At 48.2% G+C, this 16569-nt stretch overlaps 1 protein-coding gene across 6 annotated transcripts in view; it reads right to left on the bottom strand.

Moving 5' to 3' along the window:
* The window catches only part of scap (SREBF chaperone), a 35989-nt gene that overhangs the window by 4215 nt on the left and 15205 nt on the right, over positions 1-16569 (bottom strand). For all 6 annotated transcript variants that reach the window (XM_084471515.1, XM_084471516.1, XM_084471517.1 and 3 more), the window contains exons 8-22: positions 16080-16206; positions 13834-13946; positions 13345-13439; positions 12835-12933; positions 10825-11037; positions 9281-9672; positions 8676-8834; positions 5290-5491; positions 4842-4957; positions 4058-4616; positions 3718-3803; positions 3065-3147; positions 2586-2752; positions 1300-1380; positions 768-974 (exon numbers count right to left, since the gene is read on the bottom strand). In XM_084471515.1, coding sequence (XP_084327641.1) covers positions 768-974; positions 1300-1380; positions 2586-2752; positions 3065-3147; positions 3718-3803; positions 4058-4616; positions 4842-4957; positions 5290-5491; positions 8676-8834; positions 9281-9672; positions 10825-11037; positions 12835-12933; positions 13345-13439; positions 13834-13946; positions 16080-16206 — 2699 coding nt within the window. The remainder of the gene's footprint in view (positions 1-767; positions 975-1299; positions 1381-2585; positions 2753-3064; positions 3148-3717; positions 3804-4057; positions 4617-4841; positions 4958-5289; positions 5492-8675; positions 8835-9280; positions 9673-10824; positions 11038-12834; positions 12934-13344; positions 13440-13833; positions 13947-16079; positions 16207-16569) is intronic.

Raw genomic sequence — 16569 nt, 5'->3', positions numbered from 1 at the left:
AGCCTCGCGTTAGCTTAGTGTTCTTTACTCCTTGAGGGGAGAGTTTAGCCTTGCGTTAGCTTAGTGTTCTTTACTCCTCTAAAGGAGAGGTAAGCCTAGTGCTAATTTAGCATATTTTACCCCTGAAGCTACCAAGCTAGCGTGGCATTCTTTACTCCTGCATGGGAGGGATTAGCCCAGCACTAGTTTAGCGTGTTTTGCCCCTGGAGGAGAGAGGTTAGCCTAGTGGTAGCTTAGCATATGTTACTCCTGTAGGGGAGAGGTCAGCTGAGTGTTCTTCACTCGTAAAGGGTAGAGTAGCGTAGTGCTAGCTTTCCTTATACCGGCCAGGGGTCGGATCCTAAATATGAATATATTATTTAGGTGGCAAAGTATACAGAAGTTTTACCATACACCATAGTGTCACTATATCTAAAGCACAAACGTCTATAAAAAGGCAGTCTACGTCACTTGTTTTTGGTGGGGGACTGTCATTTGCACCAATTCAGTCAATTATATATTGTCAACATTTTGGCGATGGGATATATATGAAAATTGCTACTAAAAATGCAATTATACTGCTAAGACCGTTGATCATTCTGATTAAACTTATGATAACCTGTATGGGTCCGGGTTGGGTCTCAAATCCTAGGGTTCGGGTAGACCCGTGTAAGACCTCTAATCCACGTCACAAGAACCACGGCCGATAAACAGGTGACTGAGAGATGATCCCAGCCACACACACATGCAGAGGGGGACCATGGGACTTGTAGTTCAACAGCACATACCTGCTGTATGGAGTACAGCTTGATGCCCGTACTGCGGTCCCAGATGCAGATGAGGTCGTCCAGCCCCGAGCTGATGACGCAGGTGTTGGTGCAGACCAGGGAGGTCACGTCGCCGCGGTGACCATACACGTGGCTGACACGACTTCCTGTGAGGACGTCCCACAGACAGATGGCGCCGTCCTGCCCCCCACTGGCCAAGACCATGGTCTGCAGGGGGGGTTCAAGCAGACGGTCACACAACAGCAAGTGTAGACATACACACAAACACACACACACACAACACACACACAGGCTATAAGAGAACACCTGCCACCCTAATATCTACCTTTGATATGAAATCATAATTAATGTACAATTCAAATCAACAATAGATATTCATTGCATTCCTTTAATTTATTATTATTATTATTATTATTTATTGACAGATCTACTTGCAACACATTGACTTCATTAACAGCCACAGCTTTTTACTGGTCTGAAAGAAGTGCAGCACTATGGCACAGAGCCAGAGAGAGAGAGACAGGGAGCCCACCTCGTCTATGTAGATGGCTGTGATGGCTCCCGAGTGGCCCTGCAGGGTGAACAGGCAGCAGGAGTCGTCCAGCCGGTATACCTGGGAACACGCAGAGAAACATGGGGCCATTACATTACATGGATTTAGCTAATGCTCGTTGAGCATGATTCATGTGAGAACATAATAATCCTACAGAAGCAAACAGTTTCAAGTGTGCCATTAGAGAAACAAGGGCTCATTTGAGTTTTATGTTTTCATTGCGTCTGTTCAGATGAGTGTCAGTCGGCGAGATCTGAAGGGTTAAGGCGGTGCTGATGTCAGGGGGGAGCTCGTTCCATCGCTGTGGAGCGAGGACAGCAAACAATCAGAATTGTGTTGGGCGGCAGCTGGGGCCCCCTGGTAGTGAGGGAGCACCAGGCTGTTTGGCAGTCAGAGAGCGAGAGTGGACCACAGTGTATTAAGAGTGAAGCAGGCACAGAGGTTTCTCCTACGTCCTCACTGAAATAGCTTCTAAAGTAACACCGTTAACACCGACATGCATGTGGAGATACTGAACAGCTCATTGTGAAAGGGTGAATATCCCCGCATTCCCTCATATGAACAAGTGAACATAACTGATAACCGATATGAACAAGTGCAATGAACAAAAATATCTACATAGTCGATCGGTCCGGTAGGTATTCAAGTCTTCTTTCAGTATTCTAATGCCTTCGTCTTTAGAACATTAGCGACTGACTTGTGCGTTCAATGAATTTTGATGGGTCGTATTGATAGATCATTGGTGCCAGGTCATGTCATCTTTCACTACTCTGCCTGGAGACAGGTGTGACGGGTGCTTCTGAGTGGAACGTGCCTCTTTTGCTCTGATCAACCCACCCATCCCAAACAGAGAAGACGCTTGGAAAAGATTCCATGGAAAGCTTCCATGGAATCTGCCAGACAGGATGCGGAAAGTCAGGGGACGAGGTAGGAACAGCGACCGAGTCGGTGTATGGAGGAAACACATTAATGGAGGAAGTGGTGGTGGATGAATGGGTCAAGTACAGGACTTTCGCCCAGGGGACCTCTGCTCTCATGCCATGTTATTTCCACACTTGGTTGACTTAGTTGTCAGGTAAGGTTTAGTGTTAGGGTTAACAAAAAAAACAACAATTATCTTTGAGACAGAAAAAAAGATGTAAACCCTAAGCTATGGCTTAGTTTGCAGTATTGTCAGTCTGTGTACTGCCAGGGGAGTGGACCCTTGAGCTGAAGTGATGTTTGAAGTGATATGTGCGGTGATAACAGGTGTGCTGTGCGCCCACCCTGACGGTGTGGTCCTGGCTGCCGGTGACCACGCGGCCCGCGGCGGCCCTCAGCACGGTGATGGGCTTCTGGTGAGCGCACAGGACCGAGCGGGTCAGCTGACAGCTGATCAGGTCCTCACTACTGTAGCACGGGGAGGGGGGCATGGAGCCACGCCCAGGGGCCCCTGCAGGTGACACACACACACACACACACACACACACACACACACACACACACACACACACACACACACACACACACACACACACTAAATGATGTGGGACACCCACTAACAGCAGGTTAACTGAAAGGTTCATCATTATATTAACAATGATTCATAAAAGGCTAAGTGTTCACCCAATTGTTACCACACATTTCAACACGTCTACCATTTAACCAACCAGTCGCGTTAACGCCGACCCATCGATTAAGCTGGAGGCTGACTGTCTAAAGAGTGTTGCTAGGTAGACTGCAGCGCATCAGGGCCGTGTCTCACCTCTGTACTGCAGCATTCCAGGAGGCTTGTTGAGCTCCACTGTGAAGAAGTCCAGAGAACCATCCAGCCGGGCGGCCACGATCCTGGGGATGGGAGGGAGGGAGACAAAGAGAGAGATGTGTGTGTGTGTGTGAGAGTGAATTTGTGTGTCGCCGTGCATGTAAGTCGGGCTGGGTGATATGGGCAAACTAATGGATCTTGATACGTTATGTCTTCTTGGAGATGTCGAAATCAGAAGTCACTGTTTAAAGCATTTGACCATGCTTTTATTTAAAAAAATCATCTGACATGTAAAGTGACTTGGATCAGCTAACCTAAGCTCAGCTTAGGCCCATAAGGCAAAGCCTAAACTTCACCTACATCATAGAACTAGGGTTATTATAAGATAACTAATCGATAACACTCCTAGTCGTAAGCTTGTGCAAAATTACATCAAGATAGACGTTTGTGGGAAACAATAAGGGACGATTGTGTAGAGGAAATCTGTTTATTCGCAACAGTCACGTAATGAATATACACCTTACAAAAAGAAAAACGGAGGAGCTCATTTGACTGCGATGAAAACGCCCTATTGAACGCGTTAAATATCAGTTTAAAAAGTGTGTTTGCATGCTTGGGTGCAGTGAGTGAGTGAGTGAGTGTGTGAGTGTTACCTGTTGTTGAGGAAGGCCAGGGCTGTTATTCCAGAGGCTCCCTCCTCGTTGCTGCAGCGTAGCGATCCTTCCACTGCGTCCCACAGCTGCAACAACAGCACATCCCATCGTTACGCACAATAACACCACACAGTATGCTACCTTTAATTCAACTCTGAAGCTGCTATTCAGCCCTAAAGGGGAACCATCGCTTAGAATTGAAATCTGGTGAAACATCCAAGGGGTCAACAGTCCACTATTAGCAGAGAAAGACACAGGGGCTTAGACTTAAAAAAAAAAAAACCTGCAACAATGCCCTCTTCAGGCCAACACTGGTTACTGCAGCAGTATTTCCTGATACCTGTAGCTTGCCGGTGCTCCTGCCTGCGGCGATCAGGTTTCCCCGGAGCTCCATGGCCCAGACAGAGCCCTCCCAGTCCGCCGTGGGGGGGTGCCCGCAGGCGAAGCCCCGGTCCTGGGCCTCCACGGGGCTCCGCCTGCAGTTGGCGAAGCCTGCGGCGGGCGGGGAGGAGGAGTACGAGGAGGGGGAGGGGGAGGGGTAGGCGGCGGGCGAGGGGGGCTCGTGCTCCGTGTAGGCGCGCTCCACGAGGCCGCCGTAGTCGAAGGCGGCGCCGCGGGGCGGGCTGGCGTGGACGGAGGAGGGGGGCAGCTGGGCGTCGAAGTTGGTGTCGATGAGGGGCGTGAGGTCCGGCTGGTCGGTGAAGAGGGGCGGGCGGAGGGGGGCCGCGTGCCGGCGGAACGGGAAGCCGCCGCCCTCCTCCTCCGACGCGCTGTCCCCGCCCACGCAGGGGTCACGGCCCCCCTCGCAGCCCAGGCCCTCCGGGTCGCAGGCGCCGCCCGCCCCGTCCCAGCTGGCGCCCCGCTGCTCCCAGCAGCCACTGCTGCTGCTCCGCCTCAGTCTGAGAGAGAGCGAGAGAGAGTGAGAGTGAGAGAGAGAAAACAATACAGAGTGAGGCAAAAAAGACAAAGAGGTGGGAGTTTGTGACGAGAGATGTTATTATATATGCATAAAATATACTTGCAAGAACTATCTTGCTAAATGTTTGCTGTTCGAATGACCCATGAAGTTTCTCTGCTCTGGAGGCAAGGAGGCCTGTGTGTCTAGGTGCAGTGTGTGATCTCACTTGTGGTTGGGGATGACGGTAAGGCAGTCTCCGGTCTGGGCGTCCCACACGCGGATCTGACCCGCCAGACAGCAGCTGGCCAGCAGCATCCCGTCACTTGCCAGGCACTCTATGTCCTAGAGGTGGGGGGGAAACAAATAAAGATTAAACATAGGAAACACGGTTGTTCTAGCACAGGTGATCCATTAAGGCCACCAAATACTTTTTTCTGGCAATATCGCCGGACACAGGGAGAGATACATGGGCCTGTGGAATGAGTAACTGATAAAGAACCTTAGATCAAACGTCCACTCAGCATCGTTACATTTATAAACTCAAAGCCAGAGCCAATGAGTGATTTGCATTGGGCCAATGCGTTTACAGTAATGCCAGAGCTGGCGATAGTTCTGTTTCATCTTGTTGCATTCAAAGGGGAGGTGCTTATGCTGGGGATACACGTGTTGCCCACCATGCTGTGTCCCCTCAGCAGCAGCGGCGAGATCTCGCTGACTGGCGGCGAGTAGCCGTAGTCGTCGCAGGGCAGGTCGCCGCGGCGACGGCGTCCGTGGGACACGCCGTTCTGGCCGTAGTTGCGCGGACAGAGAACCCGGTAGAGACAGAACAACAGCAGGACCAGCAGGACCCCGGCAGCCAGGCCCAGAGCTGCAACCCTGCAGGGGGGGGGAGGGAGGGATGGAGGGTTAAACAGGTTCACCTTTTATCCCTTTGAAGTACCTTCAACTGGAGTTAGTTTTCGTCAAGGCCAACAGCTGACATACCGTCTGAAGCATAGCCAACAGAAATTACCTAGCATGAAATATCCAGAGGAAAGTTCACACACACACCCCCCCCCCCCAGGGAACCAGCAGATCTCATGCAAACGCTGAACCCCGGTGGTGAAGAAACAGTACTGCTGTGACTCGACCTCACATTTGCACGCTAACACACTTGGTGTGGAATGTAACATTGCTGCACCAGAAGAAACTGACACAGCAATGTGACTGAGCACGTGTAGACAACCATGCATTGTCATTTTCATGTTGGATGGGAACAATGGATTTGATATGGACCGTTGGTGGTGTTGGCCTCTAACCCTGGAGGTGTGGTTCTCCACCCTGTAACCCTGGTAATGTGTGGGCCTCAACCCTGTAACCCTGGTAATGTGTGGTTCTCCACCCTGTAACCCTGGTAATGTGTGGGTCTCAACCCTGTAACCCTGGTAATGTGTGGGCCTCAACCCTGTAACCCTGGCAGTGGGGGTCTCAACCCTGTAACCCTGGCAGTGGGGGTCTCAACCCTGTAACCCTGGCAGTGGGGGTCTCAACCCTGTAACCCTGGTAGTGGGGGTCTCAACCCTTTAACCCTGGTAGTGGGGGTCTCAACCCTTTAACCCTGGTAGTGGGGGTCTCAACCCTGTAACCCTGGTAGTGGGGGTCTCAACCCTGTAACCCTGGTAGTGGGGGTCTCAACCCTGTAACCCTGGTAGTGGGGGTCTCAACCCTGTAACCCTGGTAGTGGGGGTCTCAACCCTGTAACCCTAGTAGTGGGGGTCTCAACCCTGTAACCCTGGTAGTGTGGGTCTCTCAACCCTTTAAACATGGTAGTGTCGGACTCTCAACCCTTTAAACCTGGTAGTGGGGGTCTCAACCCTGTAACCCTGGTAGTGGGGGTCTCAACCCTGTAACCCTGGTAGTGGGGGTCTCAACCCTGTAACCCTGGTAGTGGGGGTCTCAACCCTTTAACCCTGGTAGTGGGGGTCTCAACCCTGTAACCCTGGTAGTGTGGGTCCCAGGCTGTCCACACAGTGGCCTCAGTGACTACACTCCCGGGTGCAGGGAACAGAGCCCTGATTGATCAGGGTCTGGTGTGACAAATAGTGACAACTTTCCCAGCGCAGTGAGATGACGGAGCAAAATCGACACATTGTCTGTGTGTGAGTTTGTCTCAGGAAGGAGGTCTGGGACAATGAGGAGTGTTAATGCTAATGGATGACATCTGGCCTTGGGACTCTCAGGAATCCCCAATGATATGTGTTTAGCTAGGCTTTTCTGTATATATATATATATATATATATATAATTATTATGATGCCTACAGTCACACACGTCTTTTCGGAGAAACAGTGATCCAAAGTGACAGTGAATACAGTTAGGGGTTCAAAGGTAAGTAAGGGATTAGTGATCTTGCTAAAAATGCTTAAATGTAGAGGGATTGGGTTAAGGACATTGGGGATGTCACTCAGAGCCTTGGGTTTGGAATCAAACCTCCAAGCTACCAATCTCAAAAGATGAAACCTAAGATTGAGATTCTGACTTTTGATTCCAAGAGGACCGGATACAAACCCTAATACTAAATAGAATACATTCTGATGAGGAGCTAAATGCCTATATCCTTAATTCAGCAAAAGTGGGATTCAATTCTCCCTTTGCGGTGCTAAATCTGTCATCCACAAGGCATGATTAGGACTATTAATACAGCTGTTTTGAGTTGGCCACAGTGGTAACCTTTGTGTGTGTTTCAAAGCCTGTCAACCAGCCGGTCGATACGGATTGAAACAGGCCAATGAGGAAGTGAGAGAGTGAGAGTAGACCCCAGTCTACAAACCAAAGAGGAGAGACAGTTACTCTCTCCACCGCAACGTCACGTATCTCTGGAATCTTACGAGCAATCTGCCAGCCAATGGCCTGGTGCTGAGCGAAGGAGTGTGTAGGCCTCAGAGTGTGGGAGCCAATGGTTTTGAAAAAGGGGATGGCACACATACACTAGTCTTTGTCCAGTGCCACCTGTTTGTGTGCATGTGCCTGTGCGTGTGTTTATTTCTGATAAGGGAACCATAAACCCAGTGGCCTTCTACAGACCCTGACCCAGAGAGACAGTGTGTTTTAACACATTGTGAGGAAGTGGATTAACTGTTTACATGCCACTTGATATCAATGGTAAAACTGAACATAAAAATGGTGTTTCTGAAAGCAACTTTTGCAATATTAAATGCCATTATTATCTTGATTGAGATTGAGAGAGTTTTATAAGACTTCAGAAAAAAGATATTTATAAACTCAAAGCCAGAGCCAATGAGCGATTTGCATTGGGCCAATGTGTTTACGGTAATGCCAGAGCTGGCGATAGTTCCGTTTTATGTTTGTTGCATTCAAAAGGGTGGTCCTGACCATGTTCAGGTCTCCCATTTTGACTCCTTGTCCCACAAGACTTTGACCTTGGGGAACATCTGGTATCTGTGTGACCATGGCCTTGGAGTGAAGCTATCTTAGCCTTCAGCTGGAGGACATCCCGTCCCTCCGTCCCTCCCGCCTCCAAATATTTACCTTAATCGTTCAATCAGCTTCAAGGACATAGGTCTCTGAGACTGGGAACTACACTGCAACACCGGTCGTAACCAACAACTGCACTACATATCCCACGTTGCCCTTTGTGTCTATCAGCTACTGATACTTGACATCGCTACACTGGAGAAGACAACTGCTGTTTCCATGCCACTAGAGACTGGGCTTTACCTTCCTGCCGGGAGTGACCTAGAAACACGAAACTAGGAGAAGCATCGCGCTTCAGATTCCAGCTGCTTTGAGTCAGGACGTGAACCGAGCACAAAAGGAAAAGAAAAAATATACACAAATATACAAAGGAAACGGTCCTTCTTGTCGACCTAAATCTTGCAGGTGCAAATCCCTCTACGTGTAAAAATAGACAGCCTAGGCCAGGACGATGATACAATATTGAGTTTGTCATCCTGTAGAAATATGTGGAGGTTGAGCAAGATTGTTGTGAACATTGTGTGAAAGGATTGCCTGTACTGTCAGTGCTTCTGACTGAATGACTGAATGACTGAATGAGTACTCACTTGTACAGGGTGAGGTCGGTGGCCTGCAGGTCCGGGGGGGAGAACTTGGGGATGGGGTCTGGGGGGAGCCGTGTGTCCTGGGGGTGGAGCGGGGACTCCGGGCCGTCCTGGGGGCTGAGGTGCAGGGTGACGGGGATGACGGGCAGGATGCTGATGTACCTGCGGACGGGACACAGCGGAACACAGCGGGTGACTGGAGGCCAACAGATACACATCACCATGCCAACAAGGTTATATAGGGAAACGATATTGAAGATAGTGAGATTGGGATTAGGTTAATTAGGCCAACGACGGAATTACATAGAGCACAATTGGCACAACTCGCATTAAGAATTAAAGTTGTGCCAAACACTGAGACAAAGAGGTCATGGACAGCCCCCCCCCAAAACCTTTTTAGGCCCGCTGCTTAGCAGACGTATCCAAAATCCGTTCTGCCAAATCCAGGCTGGGGAAAATACTCATGTATAGTCTTTAAAGCCCCCTTTTCAAGCAGTAAAGAAAAGGGAAAAAAGGGGGGGGGGAAAAAATAGTGAATGAAAACCAACGAAAACAGGCAGGGGAGGTGTGCCCCGGTCGGGGGGGTCCTATTGCCATGGCCTACCCACCTCTTGGCCAGCGTGATGTTGTAGTAGCTGAAGAGCGAGGGCCAGTGTCTGAACGACAGCCTCCTCCAGCCCTCCTCATCCTCCGCCCCCCAGGGCACCTGGGCGGCGGCGGGGGGGCTCCTGGGCTGCTCCTGGACCCGGCCCGGGGCCTGGTGGCGCTGGGACTGGTTCTCGGGTAAGGGCGTGGCCTCGCGGGCCGGCAGCACGCTGAGGGCCTTGGCGGGGTCCCCGCCCGGGAAGACGGGGGCCACCCCGCCCAGGTGAGGGGGCAGCCCCCCGCCGCCCCCGGGGTCCCCCAGGTGACTCTGCTCCGACACCTGGGCGGCCAGGTAGGTGCGCAGGCCGGCCGGGTCCGTGTACACCAGGATGCCGATCCAGATCACCGTGCCCACCTGAGAACACGGGCGGGCTTGGTCAGTCGGTGAGACACTGAGGTCACGGTGGCACGAGTGGTTGACTTTTCAAGGGGGGCCCCGATAACACACAACTCATCTCAAGGACAGACAGACAGACAGTTTGATCATCCAGGGATCATCCACTGATCTGTTTGTTTGTTGCGATGGGATACGACAAGGAACAGAAATGAAAGCCGATCCTTACTTATTTATACTGTGCATTGAGAGTGCTCCTGACCACTTGGAAAAAGACGTTGGGTAAGGCAAGGCAACTTTATTTATATAGCACTAATTTATATAGCACTACTATAGGGTAACAGGCTTTAAACGAGTGGTGACTTCTGGTGATAATTTCTTTGAATCTGCCTCCTACTTTCCAAGTACAACAGACCCTGGCGCTCTGCCAGGACATCAATGTTGACATTTGCACAGCGTTCCACAGAGGAGCTCGCTTCCCCCCCCCCCTCCCAACACAAACACACACACACACACCCACACAGAAACACACAACACACCAAAGCACATGTAACAGCTTATCAACTTATCAGTTGTCAAAGGTGAAAGTCTCAACCCATCGCTCCCCCAGTAAACACAGTCAAGCGTCACTCATGCACGTGTTTGGGAATGGTTTGAAACCGGATAGTCCTCATACTACCAGAGATTCCATTTAAACTAGAGATGTGAATAACTCAAATTTTTCATGGTCGAACAATCAGTGAAGTGTGCCGACATTCACAAAGGCAGCCATGGATCATCGGCATGGATCACTTTAATAGTGATCAGTGTTTGTGTTGTATGCATATATATATTAATATTTATGCTTGTGTATTGTGTATATTGTTTTTCTGTACATGATTAATAATAATAAAAAAAACTAATAGTGCTACAGAACCAACATTAGTTCTGTCCGTTAATTCTTGTTTATTTAAATGGGAAAAAATGTTAACGGTCCAAATGTTAAAAATCGGCTTGACCCTCGGGAACGAATAATCAAATAATCGAATATTCTGACCTATCCCTAATTTAAACCTTGCTTTGCACATAATTGCATTCATAGCTTCCAATTATTGAGAAGCACAACCAGTCCCTCATCCAAACCAATCAACCAATCAGAGGACAGATCCTGGAGCCCCGCCCCCGTTCCCTTACCATGATAATGCGCTGAGCCAGGCGGGTGCGGGCCAGGAAGTAGACCACACGCAGCCTCTTCGGCAGCCGCAAGTTCCTGAAGGCTGGGGTCTGCAGGGTGATGGTGTGGGGGGAAGGCCGCGGGGGAGGGGGGGCCTCCCGGGGCCGCAGGGGGCCCGGCTTGGGGGGAGGGAGGCCTGCCTCGGCCGGGAGACGGCGGTTCAGGTCGGCGAGCTGCGTGGGCCGGACAAGGAGGCTGCTGTTACAGGTTGTGTGGAAGTGCATCTGTGTGTGTGTGTGTGTGTGTGTGTGTGTGTGTGTGTGTGTGTGTGTGTGTGTGTGTGTGTGTGTGTGTGTGTGTGTGTGTGTGTGAAAGCTTGTGAGAGCAAGTGGAATGTTGAGACAGTGATAGCTTAATAATCCTCTTTTAAGCCTTCTATTTGAAACGAAAATAACTAAAATAAAGATATCTTTGGTAAGATTGCTAAATCTGAAAAAGCACTGGTGATGAATCCAAGCGCATAAGCTAGCGTCTGCTTCAATCAAATATTCAGGCTACACTATAAAGGATCTATTCCTCTCTGCCTATGATGACAGCTCATTTCAGTGGAAAATTGTTTCACTGGGTCGTAAGCACATGCAATGTTATTGCCATTTAAACTAGGGATGCACCGAAATGAAAATTCTTGGCCGAAACTGAAAACCGAAAATGAGGAGGCACCGAAATGAAAATTCTAGGCCGAAAACCGAAACACCGAAATAAATTATTATGCCAATTATTAGTAGGCCTACCATTGCATTTATAGCTATGACTGTGTACTAACCTCACTAAAATCAAGGCATTGCAATTCAAAGAATAAATCAATTACAATTATTAAAAGTATAAAAATATTTATTTAGCACTGAAAAAACAACAACACTGTTTTCCGTTTTGCACTTTGCAGACGGTCCCTAAGCTCGCGGATGATAGCCGACAGCTCATAGAAGTTGTCTGCACTTTGTGGACGGTCCCTAAACTCGCGGCTGATAGCCGACAGCTCATAGAAGCTGTCTCATAGTGAGCCGTCGCTAAAGACGGCTTGTTTGGATGAAAACAAGGTTGTAGCTGATCCGTGGGTCTTTTTCAGATATATTGAAATATGCCCACACCGCAGACATGTTGGCGCAGAGGCGCTTATCCAGACAAGCGTGTGCTGGCCGTGGTTTTTGTTTGCGTCATCACAATTTCCTGTTTCGGCCGTGTTGTTTCGGTGATAAAAGTGTTTCGGCCGAAAATGCGCTTTTGGACCATTTTCGGCTGAAAATTTTTGGTGGCCGAAATTTCGATGCATCCCTAATTTAAACACAAATCTTGGGAAACTAAAGATCCCTAGTGCTCATCTCCATGTGGCAGATATACATTGCTTGATTATTATGGGTGCTTACGCACCTCTTTGCAGCAAATCGCCATCCACAGTGCAGCGTTGAAGAGTGCATGTGTGCTGTTTCCGGATTCATTGAATCAAAGTGGTCCACAGTGACAGAACCCACTATTTTGCGTTCAATTCATGTAATTCCAGTTTCAGTGTTCGACTATTACTGTGGACGTTGAAGGCCCCCTCAAAGACAGATATTGTGTGTGTGTGTGTTCAACTGCTTGGGGAGGTAATCACCAGTGAGTTACACCCTACAGTAATGCAGCGGTAGAGGTTTCAAGGGGGGGGGGGGGGGGGGGCTATAAATAAGAAATGTGACACATTTTAAGACCATGTCATGCCGGTAGCTGTGCCGTGGGAGTAGCTCAGTGCTCATTGTAGTGCACTATTGGGGAATTGGTGTGTGATCAATACCTCAAAAATGCATGACAGAGAACACAAAACTAGTTAAAAAGACAACAGACAAAGTAGTGTTTGTGAAGACAAATATTAGAAGTGAGGAACAAAACGTAGCTCAAACTAACTGGGTGTGTGGGTGTGTAACAGGGGAGAACCGGGTTAGATTTGAGACCTCTCTCCTCACTAGCAACAGATGCGTGCGTGCGTGTGTTCTCACCTCCATGCGGCGGATGTCTATAGAGAGCACGGTGGTGAAGAAAAACATCTGCAGGAAGAAGTCTGACACCAGGCCCACCACAGCGAACAGGCAGAACTCCTAAACCACACAACATACCATCAACTTTTGACCTTTACACGTACACACAAGTGTGTGACATGACATCCAGTACACACTTAGTGTCTGATTGTTATTTTTCAGACGCCACTTGCTGAACTTGGGGATTGTAGGCTATGGTTGTGTTGTTTAAAAATCAATAAACAGATTCATATGTAGCAGATGTCAATTTACTTTGTTATACTCCCAGTTTTCTTTTAGATTTAACTAAAATCTATTTGATTCAATCAAATTTGTATTACCATGTTGCTAATGGTGTGCATTCATAAAAAGCGTAAAAGCCATGTCTTGGATTATCAAAAATTATAGATTTTTTCTTCTCAGTAGTAGTAAATTTAGATTTCTTCTCAGTAGTAGTAAAAGACTTGTTGTGTGCTGAACTATGAGACGTACCTGAATGGCCGGGACCAGTGTGAAGTAGCCAATGAGAATAATGCAAAGTTCAGTAGCCATGTTCTTCATGATAGACCAGCTTTCATTACTGAGACCTGGCAACACAGCAACCAATCAACAACTGTCATTATGGAGAACTGGCAACACATCAACCAATCAACACCTGCCATTAATGATGAGACTAACAATTAAACTAACCAGCCAAATCACAAGTTATCATTCAAGCTGACACAATGTGAAAAAAGGATATGAATATTTATCACTCAGATGGTAATTCTTTATAAATCATCATCATCATAACGGTCAAGGCAGTAAAAGTAACTTTTGCATTTTTGTATTATAAATTTTTTTTATTGCCATTGTTATTAGTGAGTGAAGTAACATGATTATTTCTCTTTTAGAGATAATTAAAGGCTAATGGGATATAATAACTGAAATTATTTACTATTGATTAAGTAAAACACACACACACACACACACAGAACGAACCCTGAGCGATGCGTAGTTTGACCTCCAGGTCAACAGGGGTAGACACCACAGACTTGGTGAGCACCAGAACATTCTCCAGACCGATGACCACCACAAGGTAAGGGAAGATCTCCCTGCAGAGAAAGAGAGTGACAAACATTAGTTCTACAGCAGCCTCCCACACATAGGTAAGATGGGAATTTACAGTCGGATAAACTGTTCCCTGTTCAAGTAAGAAATAAATTCAGAAAGACCACACACACACACACACACACACACACACACACACACACACACACACACACACACACACACACACACACACACACACACACACACACACACACACACACACACACACACACACACACAGGTGATAGGAAGGCAGAACGGAACAGAATGTACATGTTTCTCTATTTCGATGGATGTCAGTGATGGCGCTCACAGATTAAAACAAACAGTATCATACATCTGCAGTGGGTAGGTGGAGAATCCAGGTATGTCAACTGTGGCATCCAACAAGTTGTGTAACCAGGCAGCCGTAGTCGCCTAGGCGACCAGAGAGACGTCTTCACTTAACCTCTCGTTACATCAGCCACGCTCGTTAGCAATGTAAACAAAACGCACCTCGCATCGGGCTCACAGCGGCTCTATCTGGCAGCAGATGACGGCTCATCGTGCCGTGATGAATTCACTGTGCAGGTGCCGTTTATTCTGTATTTTCTGGGGGATTGGCTTTGAAGGGGGAAATTCCAGGTGAAGCCCTCCCATCATTTGTTTGCTGAGGAATTGACTTGTGTCCTTAGTGACAGAGTGCAGTTGAAGAGTATTTCATCCCTGAAGTCTTCCTCCCAGGGGACACTTTTATCATGATGCCCCTTCACCTACATGCTGTAATGATTAACCATGCTACGATTATACCTAACGCTATCCGGTTATCAAAGATAGTCAGTTACTGTCGCAACGGTGTTGACATTTTCAATGTCTCCGGAGAACACCACGGTGACCGGTTACACTGTTGTATCGTGTTTATTTAGGTTGAATTATTTCGGCCTGTCTTTGTAGAGTTTGCCATTCGTCCTGATGTCCACGAGACTGTCCTGATATTTAACCCTGTCCTGCATTGAAGGACATGTCAGGCATTGTTGAATACATTATTTCCAGCTTTAATTAATCGTTGAATCAAGGTTTTCTGAAAACATATTTGAATAGTTGACGAAAGGAATCGCACAGTGCAGATCTTTCCTTGTCGGAGAGGGGGAGACCACTACTGCAGAATCGGGATTTTGTCGACTAATCGTGTTTTTCCTTTTTCATTTTAAAGCGGATCAATTCATTCGAAACCTTTGTGTTATTAGGCAAAACTAAACATATCAAATAGGATTGCTGCGTGGACGTCAGTGGCGTTCAGATCCCCCCCATCGGTCTGAATCCGACACGGTATTGACAGAACTTCAATGTTGCCTCAAAGTTCCCCAAGACACACGGCTGCTATGGTATGAGAGTACAAATACGGTGGTTTGAACATTGTGCCAAGTATTTATGAAATGGCACCCTAGGATTAGAGCTATTCAATTCAAAAGAAAGCGCCCCGTTCCAGTGCCTGGCTTGGCCTTCAATGATGGTGCTTGAACTCATCCAGCTCATCCAGAGAGTGGGAGTGTGTGTGGATGATGGCTGCTTTAGGCAGCCTCACCTGGCGGAGTCTGATTGGACTCTGGGGCTAAGTGAGGCTGCACACCTGTTGCACGTTGAGTAATCCGTGTGTGCACAGGATAAACCAGCCATCTCCACACAGACTCGGGAGATCCCCCTCCCCTTCCCCCCCCCCCCCCCCGGTTGTTGAAAAAATCGTAGGACAGACAAACATGTATACAGAGACTCCTCTAATTATAGTTAGATAATAATAGAACATTGACGGTGGGAAGGGTGCAAAATACATCCCACGGGTGCGAAATACATAACACTGTAACGCGGGTAACACAGGTAACCATGACAGTATTGTCACTGCAAATCAAGCCATGTCAAACAGTTCCATAATTGCACATAAAGTGTGCAATGCACACACAAAAAGTGCTGAAAAGTGTTATGTGTGTGTGTATGTTTTAATCAAATCACATGATTGCGCACGCATGTGTTGGTGAGTCAATATGTGTGTGTTTGTATGTGTGTGTATGTGCTTGTGAGTGTGCTACACGTGTGTGTGAGTGCGTGAATGTGTGTGAGTATGCGTGCGCGCGCGTGCGTGTGTGTGTGTTTCTGCGTACCCTCCGTTGAGTGTGGGAGTCAGGCCAAACAGCGTGCACAGCCCCACAGACATGAGCAGGGAGCTGAGGACCGTTACCACAGCAGCCAGGGCCAGGCCCCACTTGGACTTGACCATGTCGATCTTACCTAGGAGGGAGCAGACCATGTGGCATTCAGAGGAAACGACATTCAACCCTTTCCTCAATAAGGATTAACTACAAGGAATTTAATGTATTCAATTATGAACTATTATGAAGTGTTTTACCACCAGGTGTGATGTTGGTTGGCATCACAGCTGGTGGTAAAATAGGGGCCCCTTAACACTTTTTATAAGGCAGGAAAAGTGACTGTGCCAAATAGCAGCAACTAAATCTCATCAACCAGTGTGTGTGTGTGTGTGTGTGTGTGTGTGTGTGTGTGTGTGTGTGTGCAGCTCAGCCCATGTGGAGCTAATATTTGTGTTGGCCAGCGGCTGGTTTGCCAGCCGGGGAGTTATGATAGTGGCAGAGA

The sequence above is a fragment of the Micromesistius poutassou genome, assembly GCF_964030765.1.
Source record: "Micromesistius poutassou genome assembly, chromosome: 8".
In the NCBI taxonomy this organism is placed as follows: Eukaryota; Metazoa; Chordata; class Actinopteri; order Gadiformes; family Gadidae; genus Micromesistius; species Micromesistius poutassou.
This window is presented reverse-complemented; position numbering and strand designations above follow the sequence as displayed.